This window comes from Nelumbo nucifera, chromosome 5 (genome assembly GCF_055504915.1).
Source record: "Nelumbo nucifera cultivar China Antique chromosome 5, China Antique-T2T, whole genome shotgun sequence".
NCBI classification, from domain to species: domain Eukaryota; kingdom Viridiplantae; phylum Streptophyta; class Magnoliopsida; order Proteales; family Nelumbonaceae; genus Nelumbo; species Nelumbo nucifera.
Genome location: NC_142653.1, coordinates 72,791,193 through 72,817,032, shown reverse-complemented (window position 1 = coordinate 72,817,032; position 25,840 = coordinate 72,791,193). Strand labels below are relative to the sequence as shown.

At 38.7% G+C, this 25,840-nt stretch overlaps 1 protein-coding gene and 1 non-coding gene across 7 annotated transcripts in view; both read right to left on the bottom strand.

The window, feature by feature from the left end:
- PFI (tubulin folding cofactor E / Pfifferling (PFI)) overlaps nt 1-25,840 on the bottom strand; it is a 94,487-nt gene that overhangs the window by 13,940 nt on the left and 54,707 nt on the right. For all 6 annotated transcript variants that reach the window (XM_010247835.3, XM_088886986.1, XM_010247834.3 and 3 more), the window contains one exon: nt 4,097-4,162. In XM_010247835.3, the coding sequence (XP_010246137.1) occupies nt 4,097-4,162 (66 nt within the window). The remainder of the gene's footprint in view (nt 1-4,096; nt 4,163-25,840) is intronic.
- Nucleotides 15,413-15,519, bottom strand: LOC148791895 (small nucleolar RNA R71). Its single transcript, XR_016076870.1, has one exon. It is a non-coding gene; the product is annotated as a small nucleolar RNA R71 (small nucleolar RNA).

The window sequence follows — 25,840 nt, the reverse complement described above, 5'->3', positions numbered from 1 at the left end:
CTGCTTCCCAAGTGGTAAGGAAGTGAGATCCCAAGTATTATTGAACTGAAGAGCATGAAATTCTTCATCTATCACCTTCTTCTAGTTAGGAGATGAGAGGGCTTCCTGTAGAGAACACGGTAGAGAAACAGAGGATAGAAGGGAAATGAAACGTTGATGTGAAGGAGACAAGTGAGCAAAGGAAACATACTGAGAAAGGGGGTGATCTGTGCAAGTATGCTTACCTTTACAAAGGGCAATAGGAAGATCAAGATTTGAGGATGGTGGATCTGTCAACGGAAAAGACTCTGGTGGCATGACAGAAGTTGGAATTGGATCAACTACTGGTGACAATTTTGGTTGTCTATCACTTCTAGAGTACACTCTGTGAATAGATGGTCAAATAGGCTCCTCCATAGTAGGCAAGGGAATAAAGACATCACCAGATTCAGAGGGAAGAGGAATAGAAGGAGAAAGTTCACATCCAAAGAAATAGGGTAAACTCTCAAAGAAGGTAACATCTAGAGCAACAAAAGCTTTTCGTAAAACAGGATCATAGCATTTGTAACTGTTTTGAGTACGAGAGTAACCAAGAAAAACACATCTAATAGCTTTGGAGTCAAGTTTATCATGACCTGGACCCAATTTGTGAACAAAACACACACAACCAAACACACGAGGAGGAAGAGAGAAAGGCGAGGTGGAAGGAAACAAGATAGAGAAAGGTGACTCACTATCTAGGACTGAAAAAGGCATACAGTTTATGAGAAAACAAGAGGTGAAAACTGCATCACTCCAATAGATTTTAGGAACTAACATTTGAATCAACAAGGCCCGAGCAGTTTCAATCACATGGCGATTTTTTCTCTCAATCACATCATTTTGCTGAGGAGTGTGTGAACATGAGGATTGATGTATACAATGAGAGTCAAAATAAGACCTGAAATTATTATGAAAATATTCCTTGGCATTATCTGAACGAAACACTTCAATGCATACACCAAACTGATTCCTTATCTCAGTATGAAAAGATAGAAAAATAGAGAACAATTCTGAATGATCCTTCGTTAAGTAAATCCATGTCATTCATGAATAGTCATCAATAAATGTTACAAAATATTTGAATCCATTATAAGATGACACATGACTACGACCCCAAACATCTGAGTGGACTAAAGAAAAAGGACTCAAGATTCTCTTATCATTCCTAGGAACAAAAGACACTCCATGATGTTTACTTAACTGATATGACTCACAATCTAGCTGAGTTACAGACTCTAAGGTTGGGGCTTGCTTTTTCAAAACACGTAGAGAAGGATGACCAAGACGACAATGCCACTGATGTGGTGTAAGAGAGGAATGAAGAGCCTTCTAATGACCATGGTCATCCAAGTAGTACAGTCTTCCAACTTCACAACCGCCACCAATCGTCTTCCTCGTCTTGAGATCCCGAGAGACACAATATGAAGGATAAATGTTACTGAACAATGACGGGTTTGAGTAAGCTTACTTATAGACAAGAGACTAAAGGGAAACTTAGGAACATAAAAAGCCGAGCATAAATTAAGGTCAGAACCAAGAGACACATTATTGGTATCAGTAATAGCAGAAGAAGAACCACCAGCTAAGGTAACGGTTTGAGAGGTAGAAGGTGGCGACAAGGAGGATACAAACATATCTGAGGAGCTAATCATGTGGTCTGAAACTCCAGAATCAATTACCCAAGGTGAAGGTGAAGAACTAGAAGTAAGACAAGCAGTACCTGACTTCACAAGTGTAGTAGTGGTAGAACTAGAGGAGGCAGACTGGCGAAGCTTTTCATACTCCTCACACGAGATAGAGATTGTGTCTTTATCCTTACCAACATTAGAAGTAGGAGCATCTTTAGTCACACTAAGACTCCCGAAATACCTTCCACCATTGCTTGGTTAGCCTAGGAAGATGGAAGGCCATGAAGATCATAACAAAAGTTGACTATGTGACCTTCTCGTCCACAATGTGAGCACTCACGGGCTGAACCACTACCACTATGACCACAACCACCAAACTCTCTACCACCTCCTCGTGCACCTCTGGGCCCATGGCCAAAACCCCTCACATTTCCTCCACCTCTACCACGCATGTCTATCAAGAAAACCTCCTATGGAAACCACCATGGTTGATCTCTCTGAAGGTGGGGGATGATCATTATGTGGATTTGAGGCTCTCCTTATGCGAGAGAAAACCTAACAAGGATGGAAGATCATTGCTCCCTAAGATTTGGGCCCGCATTGGTTCAAATTCAGACATCAACCCAGATAAAATTCTTGCTACATCTAGATGTTCTCGTTGTTCTTGTTGAGTCTTCAAATCAGTGGATAGGGGTGGGTTGATAAATATTGAGCTCATTCCTTGAGCTTTTTAGAGAAGCATAGTATTTTCCAACACTTTTATCCCCTTTTTCAAGAGAAAAATAGTCTTGGTACAACTGGTAAATTCTTATGACATTGTCTTGTCTAGAGTACAATTGCTTTGCATGGTCCCAAATCTCCTTGGCCGTGTCTAGAAACATAAGGTTTACACTAATGTGATTCTCCATACTATTCCAAAGTGATGTCATAATTTGGGCATTCTTTTGTACCCATTCATTGTACCCTTCTGATTCACTTTTCAATGGACCCTCCTTGATGTACTTCAACTTGCCTCTTGCAATGACAGATACCTCAACCGACTTGGCCCATGGGATATAATTAGTACCATTGAGTTCCACTGTAGTTAATTGAGAAGTCGTCAAATCTGATTGCACAATTACTGTAGGTTTAGTGTTACCATTTGATGAAACCATGAGTGAGAGATCACTGATTTGCCACCTAGGCAAACTGTCAAACAGCTGGTATGCAACTACTATAATACACCTTTTTTTTTAGGAAAAATACCAAGAATCATCAGCCCTCTACTTTAGAAACACTTGGGAAAGATTGCATACTTACCACAAGGTGTCACCACAACACAAACCACTACAAAATCACAACACATTGAGGAGCACCTACCTCACAACTCGAAACATCACAAAGCTGCCCTCTTCGAACTGCTGAATAGAGGGCTTTTAGAAAACACCACCAACTCATACAACACTGCAACTTGAGGCATTAAAGCCTCTTTTCCAAGTGGGCGACCAGTCCTCTTAAGTCCTTTTCCTTTCCAACAAAGAATAAAGAATATTCTCTATTCCTAGGGCACAAAAAAGTTGAGATGTGAATAGTTCCGCGAACAGTGTAGTCGACCTCAAGTCTTTGATACCATGTTCCAACTTTAATAAAGTAAGAAAAGGTGAAAAAAAGGATAGAAGAAAGAAAGAGAGGAAGATAGGAAGAGAAAGGGAAGGGAAAGAGAAGGAGAAGAAAAGAGGGAAGATTAGAAAGGAGAAATCTATTCACATCTCCTTACTGTGACCCAGGTTGTACTAGCCTACTAAGGATGAAATGACTACAATACCCTTAGGAAAGTTACAGCAGATATAAGAGAGAAAGAATAACATGAAAAAGACAATACTGCCCCTGTTAACTACTTCTAACAATTCTAACAGTTATATTAATCCACTTTTCCCCGACTCAACACTTTTGTAAACAAATCAGCCCACTGACTTCTTGTGTTCATATGTACCGTATTTATCACTCCACTTGAATATGTTTAGTCAATTCATGTATGGTTTTGTTAGGTAGAACAAATAAATAAAAGCTAAGCATTAAACTTTGGTGAAGACCCATTGTAACTATAAAGTTTGTTGTCTTTCCCACAGGTTTTCTAACATTGGTTGTTACACCCTTATACATATCCTTAGGTCTATATACCTATTTGGAACCCCTTTCTTTCCCAAGACCCACCATATTATATCTATAGGAACTCTATCAAATGTTTTCTCTAGATCAATGAATACCATACGACGATCTCTCTTTTTCTCTCTCTTAACTTTTCTATCAATCGTTGCAAAAGAAAGATAGCTTCCATGGTTGATATCCCTGACATAAACCTAAATTCTAAGAAATGTTTTTTTCCAAAATTTCAATGTATATGAACGAGCAAAACATTTTTCTAGGAACTTGAACTAGAAAAGCAAACAGTTGGATATTCATATTACCTTGGATGCAGCCTCTTAATCTCTTCTATATTCCCTTCCATCTTAGTCATAACAAAGCGAACATACCTGCAACATAGTTTCTGAGTTAGGGATGATATTATGCATCAAGTTTCTTAAGGTAGCCTTTTTTTCAATCTAATATATCTGCCTTGAAAATATGTTAGAATATGAATATCATATAATATAAAGTATAAAATGAAGTTGGATCTCCTTAAACCCATCCAACTCTAATCTTGAAAAGAATGACTAAAAGCATGAGGGCTATTTTCCTTAGAATAATCAATTAACAAGAAGAACCAAGGTTTCAAATGCCAGTGTTGGTGGAAATGTCAGTCATCAAAATATAAGAAACATGTTAGAAATGTCAGAAATATCATAAAAATTATAGGCATGGTGGGAACATTATAAACTATGCAAAATATAGAATAGTATTTTATGAAATTATAAAAGAAGCATAGGCAAACCTTTTTAAATTATTATCATATTTCAAATTACTAAACAAAACTAAGAAACTTAGGTTATAGACAAAAGAATGCATTCTGAAATTGCCTTGTAAACCTTAAGATTCATAACTTCATGATAAAATGAGTTAAAGCAAAATTTAAACTCACAGAAAATGTAAATGGTTGTAATAGATTAACCAAACAATCTATTACACAAACAATAACTAATATTTAACTTCATGTTCGAAATAAATATTAAGCTAGCTCAATGTGGTAACCATGTAAGTTAGGCAGGCAATAACATTGTTACTCCACATATCTACAATATTGTCACCAACTTGTGTTATAATACCATCTCTTGTACTCCACATAGCGTTGGTATATTCATTGGGGAATATGTCAATTCCAGTAAAATTTCATGTCACTACCTATGGAAGTAGAAATGGAAATATGTCGTGGAAACTCTCTTGTACTCCACATAGTGCTGGTAGTGTTCATTAGGGACTATGCCGGTTTTGATAAAACTTCATGACGCTACCCATGGAAATGGAAATATTAGGGAAATTAGGGACATTTTAAAACATGCTGCAGAACTGGCAAACTGACATAAAAGGAAAGCAAATCTGATATAATTTCCGTAAACTTCTTTGCTACTTTATTGTATAGTTGGTTGTTTAAAGTAAAAAATTGTTAGTTACTTCGCCTAAAGTACATTTTCCTTCTACTATTAGTTTGTATTAAAAAGTAATGATTTTTGCCATTTTAAATTCCACCACCTAAATCTTGGGAACTTAGTTTCTTCTCTTTTTCTTCTTTTAATGTGAACATTTAAAACTACTAAACTATGTTGTGAGGTTTAGCTTTCCCTAGGAATAATAGTTTATTTTTTTCCGTAGTAGACAGGGTATTTATGCCTATCTACTGCTATAACTGAGGTCAGATTAGTCAGTTTATTTTTTTATATAACATTGTAACTTGCAGCTTCTGTTTTGAAAACATAACATATAAAGAGATCTGGTTGATTGGGAGACTAAATTTTCTCTCCCATTTGGCAATCTCTTCTTGTCTCCCCAACAACTGCTGTGTTTTCTCTTCTCTCTTATCTGCTTCTAATATTAGTAATCAGATATGCTAAAATACAACTTTGTTCTAGGGTTATTTTAGTCTTTTCTCTTCTTTAAATCAGTGTCTTTTGTCTCTATTCTCAAGTATTTGTATCCAGGGGTAGTATTGTAATTTTACTTGTTATTATGATTTAGACATACTGGGCGGCAGTTCTCTCTTTCGATTGAGACTGTGAAGCCCTATTCTGTTCGACTTCTTCTCCTCTTCTTCTTCTCCATCTCTTCCCCTTCTAGGCACATATCAGAAACCTCTTTTTTATTTATTTAATTAAATACAGGCCTGATAACATGGTATCAGAGCCTGGTTGATCAAGTTCCCTGACTGCATAAGTGAAGGACACCTGTAACTGGTTCAGCTGAGGATTTATACCAATACGAGAAGAGAGGAAGGGGAAGAACCTAAAAGGACTGATCACCAAGAAGGTTAAGAGGTTTCTATGCCTCAAGCTGCATTGTAGGTCGACTATTTGATAGTGGTTTAGACTCCCTCTACTCGTCAGTTCAAAGAGGGACTGTGAATGTGAAGTTCAGCTGATTGTTGTTTGTGGTTGATGTGTTTGGTGGGTTATTTTCTAGGAATCGGGAGGTTAGTTGACTCGTAGAATAAGTTTTTATGCTGATGTTCCAGGTTTAGGTGTTGCGGCTATGCTGTTAAAGTTTCAAAACCAATAGTTAAGTCAGTTGAATGCTGTTGTTGAGTCGGGCAATGAATACAAAACAAGTGTGATGGTACAAACTGATTTCATGGCTGTACAAATGATGTCGGTTAAATTTAATGGTAGTATGGTACCAACTATGTACCATGGGCGAAATCGGTGGAGGTAAATTTGACGGCGAGAAGAAAGTTAAAATATATTAAAGAAAACAAACCAGATCCAGGAGCTGCAGGGTGTGATGATTGGATCCAGGAGAATGCACAGATTATGACATGTCTTTGGAACAGTATGGAACCTCATATCAGTGTGGACCTGGTGTTCTTTGATACTGTGAAAGAAATTTGGAACATGCTAAGCAGTTGTATTAGGATAAGACAATGTAACTAGAATCTATCAATTGTATCAGGAGTATTTTCAACTACAAGGTGATAGGAGTGTGGAAGAGTACTATGCTTGCTTGAAGAGTTTGTGGAATGAGTTGGATTCGTATTAGCCTCTTTTGATTGATCTCAAATTGCAAAAACAACAGAGAGATCAGTTGGATGTGGCATGTTTTCTTTCCAGATTGAGGTATGAACTTGAACCAATGTGTGCCCAGATTTTAGGTAGCAGTGACATACCGACACTATCAGAAGTTTTCTCTAGAGTAAGAAGGGTTACGAGTCCACATACAGATAGCTCTCCAGTATTAGAGAAGTCGGCCTTAGCCACAACCAAAGGTGGTAGAGGTGGCTCACGTGGTAGAAGTAGCTATCCCAGAGGAAGTAACCATGGTGTGAGAGGTCATAACGGTGGTAGAGATGGGAATTTTAGAGGTTGTGGTGTCAGTGTTTCTAGTCGAGGAATGATCAAAGAATGCAGCTATTGTGGACGGGAAGGACACACTGTGAACTACTGTTTTGATCTGCATGGCCCACCTTCTACTTGGGCCAATAATGCTACTATAGAAGGAGATAGTGGTACTATGAGAGATGACTCCACTGCTTTAGGTACTGAGAAGGAGAAGGAAATGGTTTCCATCACCCGGGAAGAGTATGAAAAACTTCGTTTGTCTTCTTCTTCTTCCAGTAATACTGCAACTCTTGCAAATTCAGGTACAACATGTCTTGTTTCTCCTTTTAAACAATGGATTATTGATTATGGGGCCTCAAATCACATGACTAGGTCCTCAGGCCTACTTGCATCTTTATCCCCTCCCTTTTAAACAATGGATCCTGTGTTTTTGGTACCAGTGATGTTTCTTCACATTCTGATTTTACTTTACCGTCGGTCCTATATGTTCCTAAATTTCCCTTTAGTCTTATGCCTATTAGTAAGTTGACAAAATCTTTGAATTGCTCCATCTCATTCTTTCCATCCTATTGCATTTTTCAGGATCTCAAGACGGGGAAGACGGTTGGTGGCGGGCATGAAGCTGGAGGATTGTATTATCTTGATGGTGGTGGGTCACAAATAGCTCTTCATTCCTCCATTACACCGTTGCAGTGGCACTATCAGATGGGTCACCCTTCTCTTCCAGCTCTCAAGAGTTTTATTCTAGAGGTTGTGTTTGTTCATGAGTTACAGTGTGAAGTTTGTCAGCTTAGTAAGCATCATCGTGCCTCTTTTGTTCCAAGGGAACCTACGAGAGTCTCGAGTCTTCTTGAACTTGTTCATTCAAATGTTTGGGGTCCTTGTCCAGTTGAATCTTACAATGGATTTAAATATTTTATTTCCTTTGTTGATGATCTTTCAAGAATGACTTGGAATTATTTAATGAAATCCTGTACAAAGGTGTTTGATATATTTCTCTCCTTTTATGCTGAAATTAAGAATCAATTTTGTATCTCCATTAAATACTTTCGATCTGATAATGCAAAAGAATATTTCCAACGCCCATTTCATATGTTCTTTAAATCTCATGGCATAATACATCAACCATCCTGCTCCACTCCACAACAAAATGGAGTAGCTGAGCGGAAAGAATAGACATACTTGACACTGCTCGGGCACTTTTGATTCAAATATCAGTTCCAAAAAAATATTGGAGTGATGCTATTCTTACTTCTTGCTTTCTCATTAATCATATTTCATCTTTCGTGTTAAGTGGCTCCTCTCCTTTTTCTATTGTTTTTCCTTCTCAATCTCCATTCCCTTTGCCTCTACATGTCTTTGGTTGTGTTTGTTTTGTTCATCGCTTGGGGTAGGCGTTGGTTAAGTTGGACGCTTGTGCTCTTAAATGTATCTTTTTAGGGTACTCTCGGACCCAGAAAGGATATAATTGCTACAGTCCTTCCCTTCGACACTCCTTTGTTACTCCTGATGTGACCTCCTTTAAAAATGTTCCCTTTTTTTTCCTCAACTGAACCTACTTTTCTTGATACTTTATCCCCACCTCTTCCCCTACAAATAGAGGAGGTGTTTGTGCCTGCTCCTGTTGTTCAAGAGTCAATGCAACCACCGATCCATCGAGTGTATGCTCACGGCCCTTGTGGTATTGTGTTTTAACCTTCTCCAGCTCCATCTCCTCCATTAACGGCTCCTCCATTGACGGATCCATCTCATTTCGATCTTCCCATTGCGCTTCGCAAAGGTAAGCGTGTTTGTACTGAACATCCTATATCTCGTTATGTTTCATTTGCCCATTTATCTCCATCCTATTGGAATTTTGTATCCCTTCTATCGTCTGTGTTTGTTCCTAGATCTCTTCAAGATGTTCTTCTCTCTCCAAAATGGAAAAGGGCGATAGATGAGAAATTTCATGTTCTTCAATCTAATCATACTTGGGACCTTACTTGTCTGCCTCCAGGAAAGAAAGCAGTTGGTTGTTAGTGGGTTTACACTATTAAGCATCTTACCGATGGTAGAGTGAAGAGATATAAAGCAAGCTTAGTAGCCAAAGGGTTTACACAGACCTATAGTGTTTGATTATACTGATACCTTTTCACCTGTAGCTAAAATGGGTTCGGTCCGGGTGCTTATTTCCCTAGCTGCACACTTTGATTGGCCGTTGTTCCAGTTGGATATTAAAAATGCATTTCTTCACGATGACCTAGAGGAGGAGGTGTATATGGAGCAACCTCTAGGAAACGTTGTTCAGGGGGAGGAAGGTAAGGAGGTGTGTCAGTTGAAGAAAGCAATTTATGGGTTGAAGCAGTCTCTAAGGGCCTGGTTTGGGAGATTCAGTAGTGTAGTACAACAATTTGGGATGACACAATGTAGGGTTGATCATTCAGTGTTTAGTAGAGATAACCTCTGGGAAGATTACGTTGGCAGTCTATGTTGATGACATCATTATCACAGGAAGTGATGAGCATGGCATTGAAAAGCTCAAACGGTTCTTACAAAACCAATTCTAGACTAAGGACTTGGGGCACTTGAAATATTTTCTAGGCATAGAAATAGTAAGGTCAAAGTGGGGAATCTCTCTTTCACAAGGAAGTATGTGCTTGACTTGTTGGAAGAAACTGGTCTTTTAGGGGCAAAACCAGTGGATACCCCTATAGATCTGAATGTGAAGGTCTGATAGTGAGGGGGAGCCCCTAGTTGATCCTAGACAGTACAGGAGAGTAGCTGGAAAACGGATTTATTTAACCATTACAAGATCTGACATTTCCTTCAATGTTGGATTATTGAGCCAATTCATGTAGAACCCAAGGACAAGCCATTGGGAAGGTATTATTAGAGTTCTACGCAATTTGAAGGGTGCCCCAGGTAAAGGGTTGTTGTATAAGAAAGAGAGAGAACTTTCCTTGAAAGGATACACAGACGCTGATTAGGCAGGGTCGGTTACTGATAGGACTGCACATTTTTGGTAGGGAATTTGATTACTTGGAAAAGCAAGAAGCAGAATGTGGTGGTCAGGAGTAGTGTTGAGGCCGAGTACAGAACCATGGTCCACACTACATGTGAGTTGGTGTGGTTAAGACAATTGTTACAAGAGATGGGAATATTAGTCACAACCCCCATGAAGCTATTTTGTGACAACCAGGCTGCCATTCATATCTCTTTCAATCCAGTGTATCATGAGAGGACCAAACACATAGAGGTGAATTGTCACTTTGTTAGAGAAAAGGTGGTCACTGGAGAAATCATTACCCCATATGTGAAGTCTGAAGATCAACTAACTGATTTGTTTACCAAAGGCTTGAGTGGTGCTCGGATGAAATACATTTGTAACAAGTTGGAGTTGTATAATATATACGCTCCAACATGAGGGGGAGTGTTAAAATACAGCTTTGTTCTAGGGTTATTTTAGTCTTTTCTCTTCTTTAAATCAGTGTTTTTTTACTCTATTCTCAAGCATTTGTCTACAGGGGTAGTATTGTAATTTTACTTGTTATTATGAATTAAACATACTGGGCAGCAGTTCTCTCTTTCAATTGAGACTGTGAAGCCCTATTCTATTTGACTTCTTCCCCTCTTCTTCTTCTCCATCTCTTCCCCTTCTAGGCTCATATTAGAAGCTTCTTTTTTATTTATTTAATTGAATACAAGCCTGATAACAAGATAATTACATGGTATAAGAGAAGGTATGATCTTCGGGTTAGCACTCTTAGTCCTTTCTATTCCTCAAACCTTCTTTACTATTTTCCACTTAGGAAATTTCAATAGGGACTGGCATGGGATAGCCTCTGCCTTTCTAATGTTCCTTCCTCTTGTGAATAATTTTAAGAGGTAATCTGGATACACTTAGGCCTGAGTCCGGCCCGGCCATCGGGCCTAAGTCTTAAGCCCAAGCCTAGCCCTCATATAAAGCCCGAAGCCTGGGCCCGAGCCCAAAACCGGCCAAAAAATTGAAAACAGAATTTTTTACTTTTTTTATTCAATAAAAAGTGTTTTATTTATATTAAAAACCTTCAAAACTCAAAAATAATAATCATCTCACTATTACTTGGAAAAAAAGAGAACAAAGAAAATATTGTATATATATATATTTATTAAATAAAATATACTTTTATTATTTAATATATTGTATCAAGTTGGGCTTGGGCTCGGGCCAGGCTTTTTTGAGGAATGATGAACATACAATTTATCTATAATTTATGAGGTCTTTGCATGGATTTTTATGTCGTTTTTATTTAATTTTGCCCTAATTTAGTTTAATGATAAGAAAAGATTTCAGGAGTAATTAATCCAAGAAAAAGAAAGAAAAAAGGCAAGAAAAGAAGTTTCAAAAAGACCAATTTCTGCCCAGCCCGGTTGTGGAAACAAGAGAGAGCACTTCGGCCCAAGAAGAACAAGTTGATTACTTGAAAAAACCCAAGAAAAGAAAGCCTAGCAAAAGAGTAAAATTCATCCCAGTAGAGAAGGCCCATTCTCAGCCCAAAAGAGCAGCCTAGAGTGTAACTATCATGTGCTAAGAAGGAGCCTAAGTGCAGCCCAAAGAGATAGGGGCGGCAACTCTTAGAAGGCTTTCAAGAGAACTCTAGAAAGTTCAAGAAGGGGGTGTAATACACCCCATTCTAGAGGCTTCAAGAAGGGACAAGAAGAGAAGAATAAGGGCTCTCCCACTCCTAGAGGTTCGAATACCTTGAAGAGAAGAGAAGAGAAGAAGGGCTAGGCGCAAGGAAGAGAAGAAGAAGGGTTGAAGGAGTTCAAGTGAAGCTAGCAAGAAGAGAAGGTGAGTTCGAAATTGGAGGTTTTTGATTCAGAGAAGGGCTCTCCCTTTTCCTTTCTTTCTTGATGTAATCAAGTTTGTAAAATTTCAGTTCAGCAATCAATTTTTTTTTTATTCATTCGAATGGGTGTGAATTATTCTTGAAGTTTCTTGATTAGGGGTTAATTGTAGATCAATTCAGCCAATTAAACTTTCAAAACTCAGATCTGAGATTGCAAGATCTGAATTGCTTGAAAGAGAATTCAGATCTACAAATTTTCAGATTGGCTGAATTGATCTAAGCATGGAATTCTTAGAGTGCATGAGAAAGACTCTAGGAATTCAGATCTACTATTCAAGAACTGAATTGGATGCAAGGTTAGAGATAACTTGCACAATTTAGTTGGTGATCAATTTAGATTTGAATTGATGCCTTAGAAGTGTTTGAAGAAATGCATGCATGGGATTAGATCATTGATAGAGATATGGGGATCATCACTATTGCATAGGATGAACATGCACTCGAAAGAGGCTGCTCATGACCTTGGGGTTCCACCAAACCAAGGCTTAATCACAATCTATTCGAATAATTCAACTTGATTGATTGCTGAATTCTGAGATTAAGATTAACTGCTTACTCTTCTAACCTGAATTGAAGGCAATTGGGCCAATAAATTAGATAGATTTTAGTTTAGGATTTTTAGCTTTTGAAAAAAGTTTTGATGTATTGTTGATCAGATAAGAAGTGCCCAATTTAGTATTGGTAATTGTTTCCTAAATCCACGTGGGAATGATACTTTATTCACTACTTTATTACTTGAACGGCTAGTGCACTTGCTAGTGTCACAATGAGCCACATCAAGTTTTTGGCGCCGTTGCCGAGGATTTAGGGAAGCAATATTAGAAAACATTGAGCATTCCTAATATGGTCCCATTCAGCATTGCATTCATAGTTGGTTTAATTTGCTTAATTTTACATTTTAGCTTTGATTGCAACTGCTATACTATAGTAGTTATGTTTCTTCTTTCTTCAGTAGATTACTTCCTTTCCTAGTTTTAGTTTCAATTTAATAAAGGTAGATCTGATTTCCTTTCAATCTTGGAACTGTTACCTTCAAAAAGAAAAAAAAAATAGAAAATGAAGAAAAAAATAAAGGGAGATCATATGAACAAAGGAAGGGAAAGTGAAAATTCAGATCAGAACTCAGATCTGAGTTCTGCTATAGCAGATCTGCAACAGTTCAGATCTGAGTTCCTCTGAACACAGACCTGAACTGATGCAAATTTGAGGGGAATTAGGGGTCATCACCACCCCAATTCACCCTAGGATACATCTGCTATCCCCCAAGAATAATTGGTTAGCCATGGGTGATGAAATTCAGATTTGAAATGATACAGATCTGAACTGCAATTGAGAACAGAGATGATGCAGGGTATACTGTGTAATTTGTTTTCTCTGTTCTATTCACTTGTAACCGAGGTATTGTAGCTGAGGGGATGTATGTTTGAATTGAAGATTTTTATTTATCTTAAAAAATAAAAAAAAATGAGAAAAAATAATTATAAAACTTGAGTGTTGCAGATCTAAGTTGCATACGGCACTCAGATCAGTAGAATTCAGATCTGCAGCACTCAGTCGAAAAGAATTGCTTGTGTTTCTTTTTTTTTCCATTACAAAAAGAAAAAGTATATATATAAAATGAAAAGAAGAAAAAGGGGAGATCTTTTTGAACAATAAGAGGGGCAATTGAGAATTCGGATCAAAACACAGATTTGAGTTCAGATCTGAATTCTGCTGTTGCAGACCTGCAACGGTTCAGATCTGAGTTCATCTGAACTCAGACCTGAACCTATGCAAGAGTGAGGTGAATTGGGTGCCATCACTACCCCAATTCACCCTATGACACATCTAACCTGCTTCAAGGGTGATTGGATAGCAAGGAATGAGGAAATTCAGATCTGAACTGGTACAAATCTGAATTGCAGTTGAGGACTGAACTGGTACAGAGTATATTTTGAATTCTGGGTGGACTGAATTCTTGGCTTTATCCACTTGTACCCAATCTAAATTAGTTAAGGATGTGTGTTTGGATTGAATAATTGTGATGCCTCAAAATATTCAATAAAAAGCAGCAGTGTATTCTATTAGCATTCAGATCTGTAGCAGGGCTGCTACAGTACAACAGTTAGCAGACCTGATTTCAGGTCAGGTTTGTGCTTTCAACCACCCGCACACACTCTTGGATATTCCTTAATTTCAATTTTTTTTTTCTTTCTATGATGTCCAGCTCTCTATTGAGAATGGATATGAGGTCTGATCTGAACTTGAACTCAGATCTGCTCTGCAACCTGCTAATTTGCAGCAATGTAATGCAGACCTGATTTCAGGTTTCTGCAGAAGTTGTGTGGACCGAATGGCTTGTTTTACATAAACTTGAAAGCTATGGGTTGATATGGATGATGTTGGCTGATGTGCATTTGTATGGATTTGTAAGAATTCTGAACCATGATATGGGTTGAATCAACTGTGGGCTGAACTGCTGCCATTAATCCGAATTGCAGCAACACATATAGGTGGTATGCATTGCAGACCTGATTTCAGGTCATAGAAGTTCTTCAAGATTATGAGCCATACACTTGCATAGCTTACAAACTTGAACCTAAACCTGGCTCAGGTCTGCTTATAGCTCAATTTAGGTCCCCTGAAGGCACCTTGAGAATTCAACTTTGATAAGCAACCCTCAGTCTAGCAGATGTGAATGGATGTGTGCAATAGTGTACAATGCATTTCAATTCAGATTTCAATTATTATTATTTGTTGAATTTCTCGGAACCATCAATCCCAAAGAATTGTAGGTCTGAAAGCAGATGTTGCAATTAATGGATGTAAATAAGATTGCTGGTTTGGATCCCTCTTAATAATCAAAATTATTTAGGATTAGTAAATCATTGTACATATCTCAGTTATGATAAACTTAGATTTATATTCTGTTGTATTGGCCTTTTTATTGCCTTGACTTTCACAGTTTATGACAAGCAGAGTCGAGCTGGAGGAGATCCTCTACGACCCGGAGATTGAAAGAACTCTCTGTGTCCATCTAAGAGCAGCTAGACAAGTCCAACAAAAAGCTCAAGAAATGGCTGAACAAAGAACCATGATGGATTATGCCAAACCCTCACTCACGGGAGCTGCTTCCAGCATTATCAGGCCTACTATTACTGCTAACAACTTTGAGATTAAACCTGCCATTATACAAATGATTCAAAACATTGTGCAATTTTGTGGAATGGCCCACGAAGATCCCAACGCACATATTGCTAACTTTTTAGAAATATGTGACACTTTCAAACACAATGGAGTAAGTGATGATGCCATTAGGCTGAGGTTATTCCCATTCTCTTTGAAGGATAAAGCCAAAGCATGGCTGAATTCATTACCAGCGGGATCAATAGCTACGTGGGATGAAATGGCCAGCCGTTTCCTCTCTAAGTATTTTCTCCCTTCTAAAACTGCTAAAATGAGTAATGATATCACTATATTTTTCCAACAAGAGGGGGAATCTTTATACGAGTCATGGGAACGATACAAGGAGTTGTTGAGGAGAGTTTCTCACCATGGCCTTCCCATATGGCTGCAAGTGTAGACCTTCTATAATGGTCTTACCGACTCAAATAAGACCATACTAGATGTTGTAGCCGGAGGGTCCATAAACAATAAGACTCCTGAGGTTGCCCATGCACTCATTGAAGAAATGGCAGCCAATAATTATCAATGGCATTCTGAAAGAACCCAAACTAGGAAGCAACATGGCCTGCATAATGTTGATACTTATACGACACTATCTGCACAAATAGGAGCACTCAGTAAGAAAATTGTTGGCAACTTTGCAAGGCAGCCAGGAAATCAGTACCATCATGCCCGTAACCCCGGATGGAGAGGCCACCTGAATCAGCCATGGCAGAATCAGCATGCACCGAAGCCTTTCCACCAAAACATCCATAAGCCAGAACCAAATCTAACTTAGAGGAGCTGATGACCAAGTTCATAACTAGTGCAGAAACTAGATTTCAGAATAACGAAACATCGATAAGGAACTTGGAAACTCAGGTTGGGCAGTTGGCACAGATGATTTTAGAAAGGGTTTCGGGTACCTTACCAAGTAACACCGTGGTAAACCCAATGGAACAAGAGGTTGTTGGGAGAATTCCCAATTCAGATGCTTAATCATAAACTGTCTTACTTGCTTTCTGTTTTTCTTTTTCATAGCATTTAAGTTTAGTTAGTTTTTCTTAGAATTTAATTGAATAAAGCTACTAATCTCCTCTTCTAGTTTGCAAGTGATTTCTAGCAGAAGAAGCTTCCCACCGACAACATATTGCAGAATTTAAGAACGATCTTCAAGGAAGTCCTCTAAACACCTCCTATTACTTGATGATGCTCTTGCTAGTTTTATTGTTACTCCCTAACACTAAGAACATTGAGGATAATGTTCATCTTATTCACCCCAACACACATATGCAGGCAATGACATAACCAAGAAGACTGGTACCCCTCAAGATTCATTGCTATTTATTTGGTGATTTTTAATAAGGAATTCAATGAGTTGAGGGAGACCGATGTATTTGTTAGTTCTTATTCTTGTGAATGACCCTATTTAATATATGCATGAGAAAAGGGGAGCTGAATATGCCTTTCAGCATGACTAGCCCTAACTACCTTCATATGTATGAAAGCACTGGATTTCATTGTTAATGGTCAAGAGAACTAGTGCACATCTGAAGTGCTGATACATGAGGTTCAATAATTGAGCCCAAATTGACTTCGCTATTTTGAGCTGAATAGAAAAACTAGCAGCTCAAAACATGAGTCTTGTCATCTACCTAAAGCATGTGACCAGTGTGAGATGGAGCATAAGATGCACTCACACCAAAAAAAAAAAAGACAGATCTGAATTCTGCTGTTGCGGACCTACAACAGTTCAGATCTGAGTTCCTCTGAACATAGATCTAAACTGATGCAAATTTGAGGTGAATTGGGTGCCATCATCACCCCAATTCACACTAGGACACTTCTGCTATTCCCCAAAAGCCATTTGGTAGCAATAACTGAAGGAAAGGCAATTGAGAATTCAGATCCGAACTCAGACTTGAGTTCAGATCTGAATTCTGCTGTTGCAGAACTGCTCAGTTCAGATCTGAGTTCATCTGAACTCAGACCTGCACCTATGCAAGATTGAAGTGAATTGGGTTCCATCACTACCCCAATTCACCCTATGACACATCTAACCTGCTTCAAGGGTGAATTGGGTGCCATCATCACCCCAATTCACCCTAGGACACTTCTGCTATTCCCCAAAAGCCATTTGGTAAGTATAACTGAAGGAAAGGCAATTGAGAATTCAGATCCGAACTCAGACTTGAGTTCAGATCTGAATTCTGCTGTTGCAGAACTGCTCAATTCAGATCTGAGTTCATCTGAACTCAGACCTGCAGCTATGCAAGATTGAAGTGAATTGGGTTCCATCACTACCCCAATTCACCCTATGACACATCTAACCTGCTTCAAGGGTGATTGGATAGCAAGGAATGAGGAAATTCAGATCTGAACTGGTATAGATCTGAATTGCAGTTGAGGACTGAACTGATACAGAGCACATTTTGAATTCTGGGTGGACTAAATTCTTGGCTTTATCCACTTGTACCCAATCTAAATTAGCTAAGGATGTGTGTTTGAACGGCTAACCATGTACCTCATGAACAAGAAGATCATTGGTTGTCAAGATAAACAGTGGATGGAGGTGGTACAATACCACCCACTAAATATGGTTTCAGGCACTGGCCATTTACCTTAAATGTGCCCTGAACCGGGTGGGTGATTTCTATAGCCCCATGGGGAAAAACCTGAGTGATGGTGAAGGGTCCAGACCACCTGGATCTCAGCTTGCCTGGGAACAGGGCGGAGACGGGAATTATATAACAATACCTGCTGCCCAACATATAAGTCTCGTCTCAGCAAATTCTTATCATGCCATCTTTTAGTTCGTTCTTTATAGACTTTGGCATTTTCATAGGTGACAAGTCTGAATTCATCCATCTCATTCAATTGCAACCTCCTTTTAGCCCCTATGGCCTCAATGTCAAAATTCAAGAATTTAAGAGTCCAATAGGACTTGTGCTCTAATTCTACTAGTAAATGGCATGCTTTACCAAAGACCAACCTATAGGGGGACATGCCAATGGGTGTCTTATATGCAGTTCTATATGCCCACAATGCATCATCTAACTTAATGGACCAATCTTTTCGAGCAGATGCTACAGTCTTTTCCAGAATTCTTTTGAGTTCCCTGTTAGCCAACTCCACTTGGTCACTAGTTTGAGGGTGATAAGGGGTAGCCAATTTGTGTAATTCCATATTTTTGCATTAATCGCTCAAATTGGCTATTGCAGAAGTGAGCTCCCCTATCACTAATTATAGCTCACAGAGTGCCAAATCGGGAGAATAGCTTCTTCAGGAAGTGTACCACCCTCCTTGAGTCATTTGTGGGCAAAGCCATGGCTTCCACCCATTTAGATACGTAATCAACAGGAACGAGGATGTACTTATTCCCAAAAGAATTCGGGAAGTGTCCCATGAAGTCTATACCCCAAACATCAAAGATTTCGCAGATTAAAATATTGGAAAGGGGCATTTCATTCGGTCGGGAAATGTTTCCCGACCTTTGACATTTGTCACATGTGGACACATACCTGTGGGCATCCTTGAATAATGTAGGCCAATAAAAACCTAATTGCAAAACCTTGGCTGCGGTGCGGCTAGTTCCAAAATGACCTCCTGCTTCTTTATCATGGGCAAATTGGAGTACCGACTCCATCTCCTCCTCAGGGATACATCTCCTTATGATCTGATCTGCACACAATTTATACAAAAAGGGTTCCTCCCACAGATAGTATTTTACATCAGAAAGGAATTTCTTCTTTTGTTGATATGATAGGTTAGGAGGAATGACTTGTGCAACTAGATAATTTGCAAAATCAGCATAGCAGGGAGATGCATATTCTTGAATTGAGTACAGCTGTTCATCCGGAAATTCTTCTTGGATGTTGCCAGTTATCTCCTCTTCTGAGCTTACCTTGTCTAACCGGGAGAGATGATCAGCAGCCAGGTTTGCAGCACCCTTCATGTCTCTAATCTCAATATCAAATTCTTGCAGTAGAAGGATCCACCTGATCAGTCTTGGTTTTGAACTTTTCTTGGTAAGCAAATGTCGTAATGTTGAGTGATCTGTGTATACAACAATTTTGGACAATATCAAATATGAACGAAATTTGTCAAGTGCAAAGATTACTGCTAGCAGTTCCTTTTCTGTGGTGGTGTAATTGAGTTGGGGTCCATTCAAGGTTTTGCTAGCATAGTAAATTGGCTGAAAATGTTTGTTCACTCTTTGTCCCAAAACAGCTCCTACAACAGAATCACTCGCATCACACATTAATTCAAATGGGAGGGTCCAATCTAGTGCTACCATGATAGGTGCATGGATCAATCTGTCTTTCAAGGTGTTGAAAGCATGAAGGCATTCAATTGAAAATTCAAAAGGCACTTCTTTCTGAAGCAAGGTAGATAGTGGCTTGGCAATTTTTGAGAAATCCTTAATAAACCTCCTATAGAAGCCGACATGCCCTAAGAAACTTCTCATAGAACGGACAGATGATGGGGGTGGTAATTTTTCAATTGCCTCCACCTTGGCCTTGTCGACTTCTATACATCTGTGAGAGATCTTGTGTCCAAGCACTATGTCTTCTTGCACCATAAAATGACATTTCTCCCAATTCAACACAAGATGTGTTTCTTCACATCTAGTAAGCACCTGTTCCAGATTATTCAAGCATGCACTTGAAAAATCATCCACAAAGATCTCAATAAATTTTTCAACCATATCAGAAAATATGGACATCATGCATCGCTGAAAGGTTACTAGGGCATTGCATAATCCAAAGGGCATCCTTCGGTATGCAAAGGTACCATATGGGCAAGTAAAAATTGTCTTTTCTTGGCCTTCTGGTGCAATTGGGATCTGGTTATACCCCGAATATCCATCCAAGAAACAATAATACTCATGCTCGGCTAGCTTCTCTAACATTTGGTCCATAAATGGAAGAGGGAAATGGTCCTTCCGAGTGGCTTCATTTAACTTTCTATAGTCAATACATACACGCCATCCGGTGACAGTTCTAGTCGGGATGAGTTCATTTTTCTCATTTGGAACAACGGTCATACCCCCTTTCTTGGGCACGACTTGCACGGGGCTTACCCAAGAGCTGTCAGAAATAGGATAAATGATCCCGGCATCTAATAGTTTAATTATTTCAGCCTTTACCACTTCTTTCATGTTGGGGTTCAAGCGTCTTTGGGGCTGAACGGAAGGCTTGCTGTCATCTTCCATCAAAATTTTGTGAGTGCAGATTGATGGATTAATGCCTTTGATATCCTCTACCTTCTAGGTTATAGCATTTTTGTGTTCTCGCAACACTCTTAATAATTTTTCTTTTTGTAATGGATTCAGTGATGCGGAAATTATTACGGGAAGAGCTGATGGTTCCTCAAGGAAAGCATACTCTAAATGGGAAGGTAATTGCTTCAGTTCAAGGGTGGGGGGTTCTTGGGATGATGGCTTACCTGATTGTCCAGGCAATTTGCCTAAGTTCTCTAATTTGATAAACCCCTTTCCCTTGAATTGAAGCTTATCATTCATATATGTTATCATGAGGTTTAATTCTTCATTTTCTCCTTTTTCAAGTTCTCCCTACTGGAGGCAGAGTTCAAGAAGATCAGCCATCCTACTTACCTAGAAGCATTCATTAATTGTCATATCAATGGCATCAATCATATAACAAGAATCATCACTAGAGGGTGCATCTTTCATAGCATCAGACATTTTAAAAACTATCTCCTCATCTTGTATCCCAAGGCTGATTTGTCCTTGTTGGACATCAATCATCGCTTTCCCGGTAGCCAGGAAGGGTTCCCAAGGATAAGTGGGACCTCCACATCTTCTTGCATGTCTAACACAATGAAATCAACTGGAAAAATGAATTTGTCAACTTTAACTAACACATCTTCTATGATCCCCCTAGGATGTCTAATGGATTTATCAGCCAATTGTAATGCCACTCTAGTGGGTCGGGGTTCCCCCAATCCCAATTTCTTGAAGATAGAAAATGACATTAAATTGGTGCTAGCTCCCAGGTTACATAAAGCTTTCTCAATTTTTAAACTGCCTATGGTACAAGGAATAGTGAAACTCCCTGGATCTTTGAGTTTCTGAGGCAGCTTGTTTAGAAGGATAGCAAAAAATTCCTCATTCAAAGCAACTATAGCCACATCTACTAGTTTCTTTTTGTTTGCCAATAATTCCTTCAAAAACCTTGCATAGTGTGGCATCTGGGCTAAAGCATCAGCAAAAGGAATATTAATGAGTAAATTTTAAATATTTCAAGAAACTTACCAAATTCCTTCTCCATTTTTTGTTGCTTCAGCCTGTTAGGGAATGGAACTTGTGGCTGCTAGTGCATCCCTTGTTGTGCTTCAGGTTGTTCCTTCTTTTGTTGTCTAGTCCCAAGGCTTGTTTTTGCCTTGGGTTCAACCCTATTCTTCTTTTCTACCTCGGGCAACTCTTTTCCACTCCTTAAGGTAATAGCTTGTACTTTCTCTTGTGGATTCACTTCAGTGTTGCTTGGAAGAGTTCCCAGTAGTCTGGAAGAGATTAATTGTACCAATTCCCCAACTTGGTTTTCAGGTTCTTGATTGAGGCTTCCTGGTTCTGGAACCTGGTTTCTGCACTTGCTATAAATTTTGTCATCAGCTCCTCCAAATTGGACTTTGGTTCAGGCTGATGATAAGTCTAGTGGAAAGGCTTGGAAGTATGCTGACTTGGCCAGGAATGGTTTGGATGTCCCCTCCATCCTGGGTGAAAGGTATGGTGACTCTGGTAACCCTGCTGTCTAGACAAATTGCTGACATATTCGACTTGTTCTATAGATGGCCTGAACTGATTGCCAACTTGGCAGTCAGTACTGATGTGGCCTCCCCCACACAATTCACAAGTAAGAGGCTGCACATGCATGGCAGCTATCTGCATTTCATCAATTTTCTTACTGAGTGCTCCTATTTGTGCAGATAGTGTCGTATAAGTATCAACATTATGCAGGCCATGTTGCTTCCTAGTTTGGGTTCTTTCAGAGTGCCATTGATAGTTGTTGGCTGCCATTTCTTCAATGAGTGCATGGGCAACCTCAGGAGTCTTATTGTTTATGGACCCTCCGGCTGCAGCATCTAGTATGGTCTTATTTGAGTCGGTAAGACCATTATAGAAGGTCTGCACTTGCAGCCATATGAGAAGGCCATGGTGAAGAACTCTTCTCAGCAGCTCCTTGTATCGTTCCCATGACGTATAAAGATTCTCCCTCTTGTTGGAAAAATGTAGTGATATAATTCCTCATTTTAGCAGTTTTAGAAGGGGGAAAATACTTGGAAAGGAAACGGTTGGCCATTTCATCCCACGTAGCTATTGATCCCACTGGTAATGAATTCAACCATGCTTTGGCTTTATCCTTCAAAGAAAATGGGAATAACCTCAGCCTAATGGCATCATCACTTACCCCATTGTGTTTGAAGGTGTCACATATTTCTAAAAAGTTAGCAATATGTGCGTTGGGATCTTAGTGGGCCATTCCACAAAATTGCACAGTGTTTTGAATCATTTGTACAATGGCAAGTTTAATCTCAAAGTTGTTAGCAGCAATAGTAGGTCTGATAATGCTGGAAGCAACTGCAGAGAGTGAGGGTTTGGCATAATCCATCATGGTTCTCTGTTCAGCCATTTCTTGAGCTTCTTGATTTTCTTGTTAGACTTGTCTAGCTGCTCTTAGACGGACACAGAGAGTTCTTTCAATCTCCGGGTCGTAGAGGATCTCCTCCAGCTCGACTTTGCTTGTCATAAACTGTGAAAGTCAAGGCAATAAAAAGGCCAATACAACAGAATATAAATCTAAGCTTATCATAACTGAGATATGTACAATGATTTACTAATCATAAATAATTTTGATTATTAAGAGGGATCCGAACCAGCAATCTTATTTGCATCCATTAATTGCAGCATTTGCTTTCAGACCTACAATTATTTGGGATTGTTGGTTCAGAGAAATTCAACAAACAATAATAATTGAAATTTGAATTGAAATGCATTGTACACTATTGCACACATCCATTCACATCTGCTAAATTGAGGGCTGCTTATCAAAGCTGAATTCTCAAGGTGCCTTCAGGGGACCTAAATTGAGCTATAACCAGAACTAAGCCAGGTTTGGGTTCAGGTTTGTAAGCTATGCAAGTGTATGGCTCATAATCTTTAAAGAATTTCTAAGACCTGAAATCAGGTCTGCAATGCATACCACCTGTTTGTGTTGTTGCAATTCGGATTAATGGCAGCAGTTCAGCCCACAGTTGATTCAGCCCAAGTTTTGCTTCAAATTTCTTACAGGTCCATACAAGTGTAAATCAACCCATAGCTTTCTAGTTTAAGTATATCAAGTTATTCGGTCCACACAACTTTTGCATAAACCTGAAATCAGGTCTGCATTACATTGCTGCAAATTAGCAGGTTGCAGAGCAGATCTGAGTTCAAGTTCAGATCAGAACTCATATCCATTCTCAATAGACATCAAAACTGGCCATCATAGAAAGAAAAAAAAATTGAAATTAAGGAATATCCAAGAGTGTGTGTGGGTGGTTGAACCTGAAATCAGGTTTGCTAACTGTTGTACTGTAGCAGCCCTGCTACAGATCTGAATGCTAATAGAATGCACTGCTGCTTTTTATTGAATAAATCCAAACACACATCCTTAGCTAATTTAGATTGGGTACAAGTGGATAAAGCCAAGAATTCAGTCCACACAGAATTCAAAATGTACTCTGTACCAGTTCAGTCCTCAACTGCAATTCAGATTTGTACTAGTTTAGATTTGAATTTCCTCATTCCTTGCTATCCAATCACCCTTGAAGCAGGTTAGATGTGTCATAGGGTGAATTGGGGGAGTGATGGCACCCAATTGGGGTAGTGATGAACTCAGATCTGAGTTCTGATCCGAATTCTCAATTGCCCCTCTTATTGTTCAAAAAGATCTCCCCTTTTTTTTCTTTTCACTATATCTATATATATATATATATATATATATATATATATATATATTTTCTTTTTGTAATGGAAAAAAAAGAAACACAAGCAATTCTTTTCGACTGAGTGCTGCAGATCTGAGTTCTGCTGATCCGAGTGTCGTATGCAACTTAGATCTGCAACACTCAAGTTTTATAATTTTTTTCTCATTTTTTTTTATTTTGAAGATAAATAAAAATCTTCAATTCAAACATACATCCCCTTAGCTACAATAGCTCGATTACAAGTGAATAGAGCAGAGAAAACAAATTACACAGTATACCCTGCTCAGCTCTGTTCTCAATTGCAGTTCAGATCTGTATCATTTCAAATCTGAATTTCATCACCCATGGCTAACCAATTATTCTTGGGGGATAGCAGATGTATCCTAAGGTGAATTGGGGTGGTGATGACCCCTAATTCCCCTCAAATTTGCATCAGTTCAGGTCTGAGTTCCTCTGAACTCAGATCTGAACTGTTGCAGATCTGCTATAGCAGAACTCAGATCTGAGTTCTGATCTGAATCCTCACTTTCCCTTCCTTTGTTCATATGATCTCCCTTTATTTTTTTCTTCATTTTCTTTTCGAAGGTAATAGCTCCAAGATTGAAAGGAAATCAGATCTACCTTTATTAAAATGAAGCTGAAACTAGGAAAGGAAGTAATCTACTGAAAAAGAAAAAACATAACTACAGTAGTATAGCAGTTGCAATCAAAGCTAAAATGTAAAATTAAGCAAATTAAACCAACTATAAATGCAATGCTGAATGAGACCATATTAGGAATGCTCAATGTTTCCTAATATTGCTTCCCTAAATCCTCGGCAACGGTGCCAAAAACTTGATGTGGCTCATTGTGACACTAGCAAGTGCACTAGCCGTTCAAGTAATAAAGTAGTGAATAAAGTATCATTCCCACGTGGATTTAGGAAACAATTACCAATACTAAATTGGGCACTTCTTATCTGATCAACAATACATCAAAACTTTTTTCAAAAGCTAAAAATCCTAAACTAAAATCTATCTAATTTATTGGCCCAATTGCCTTCAATTCAGGTTAGAAGAGTAAGCAGTTAATGTTAATCTCAGAATTCAGCAATCAATCAAGTTGAATCATTCGAATAGATTGTGATTAAGCCTTGGTTTGGTGGAACCCCAAGGTCATGAATAGCCTCTTTCGAGTGCATGTTCATCCTATGCATTAGTGATGATCCCCATATCTCTATAAAGGATCTAATCCCATGCATGCATTTCTTCAAACACTTCTAAGGCATCAATTCAAATCTGAATTGATCACCAACTAAATTGTGCAAGTTATCTCTAACCTTGCATCCGATTCAATTCTTAAATAATAGATCTGAATTCCTAGAGTCTTTCTCAAGCACTCTAAGAATTCCATGCTTAGATCAATTCGGCCAATCTGAAAATTTGTAGATTTGAATTCTCTTTCAAGCAATTCAGATCTTGCAATCTCAGATCTGAGTTTTGAAAGTTTAATTGGCTGAATGGATCTACAATTAACCCCTAATCAAGAAATTTCAAGAACAATTCACACCCATTTGAATGAATAAAAAAGAAATTGATTGCTGAACTGAAATTTTACAAACTTGATTACATCAAGAAAGAAAGGAAGAGGGAGAAAGAAAAGAAAACTACAACAAGGAAGCTGAATTCGAATCAAAGGAAAATGAAAATAGAATGGAATTATTACAATAGATCTCTGAATCAAAAACCCC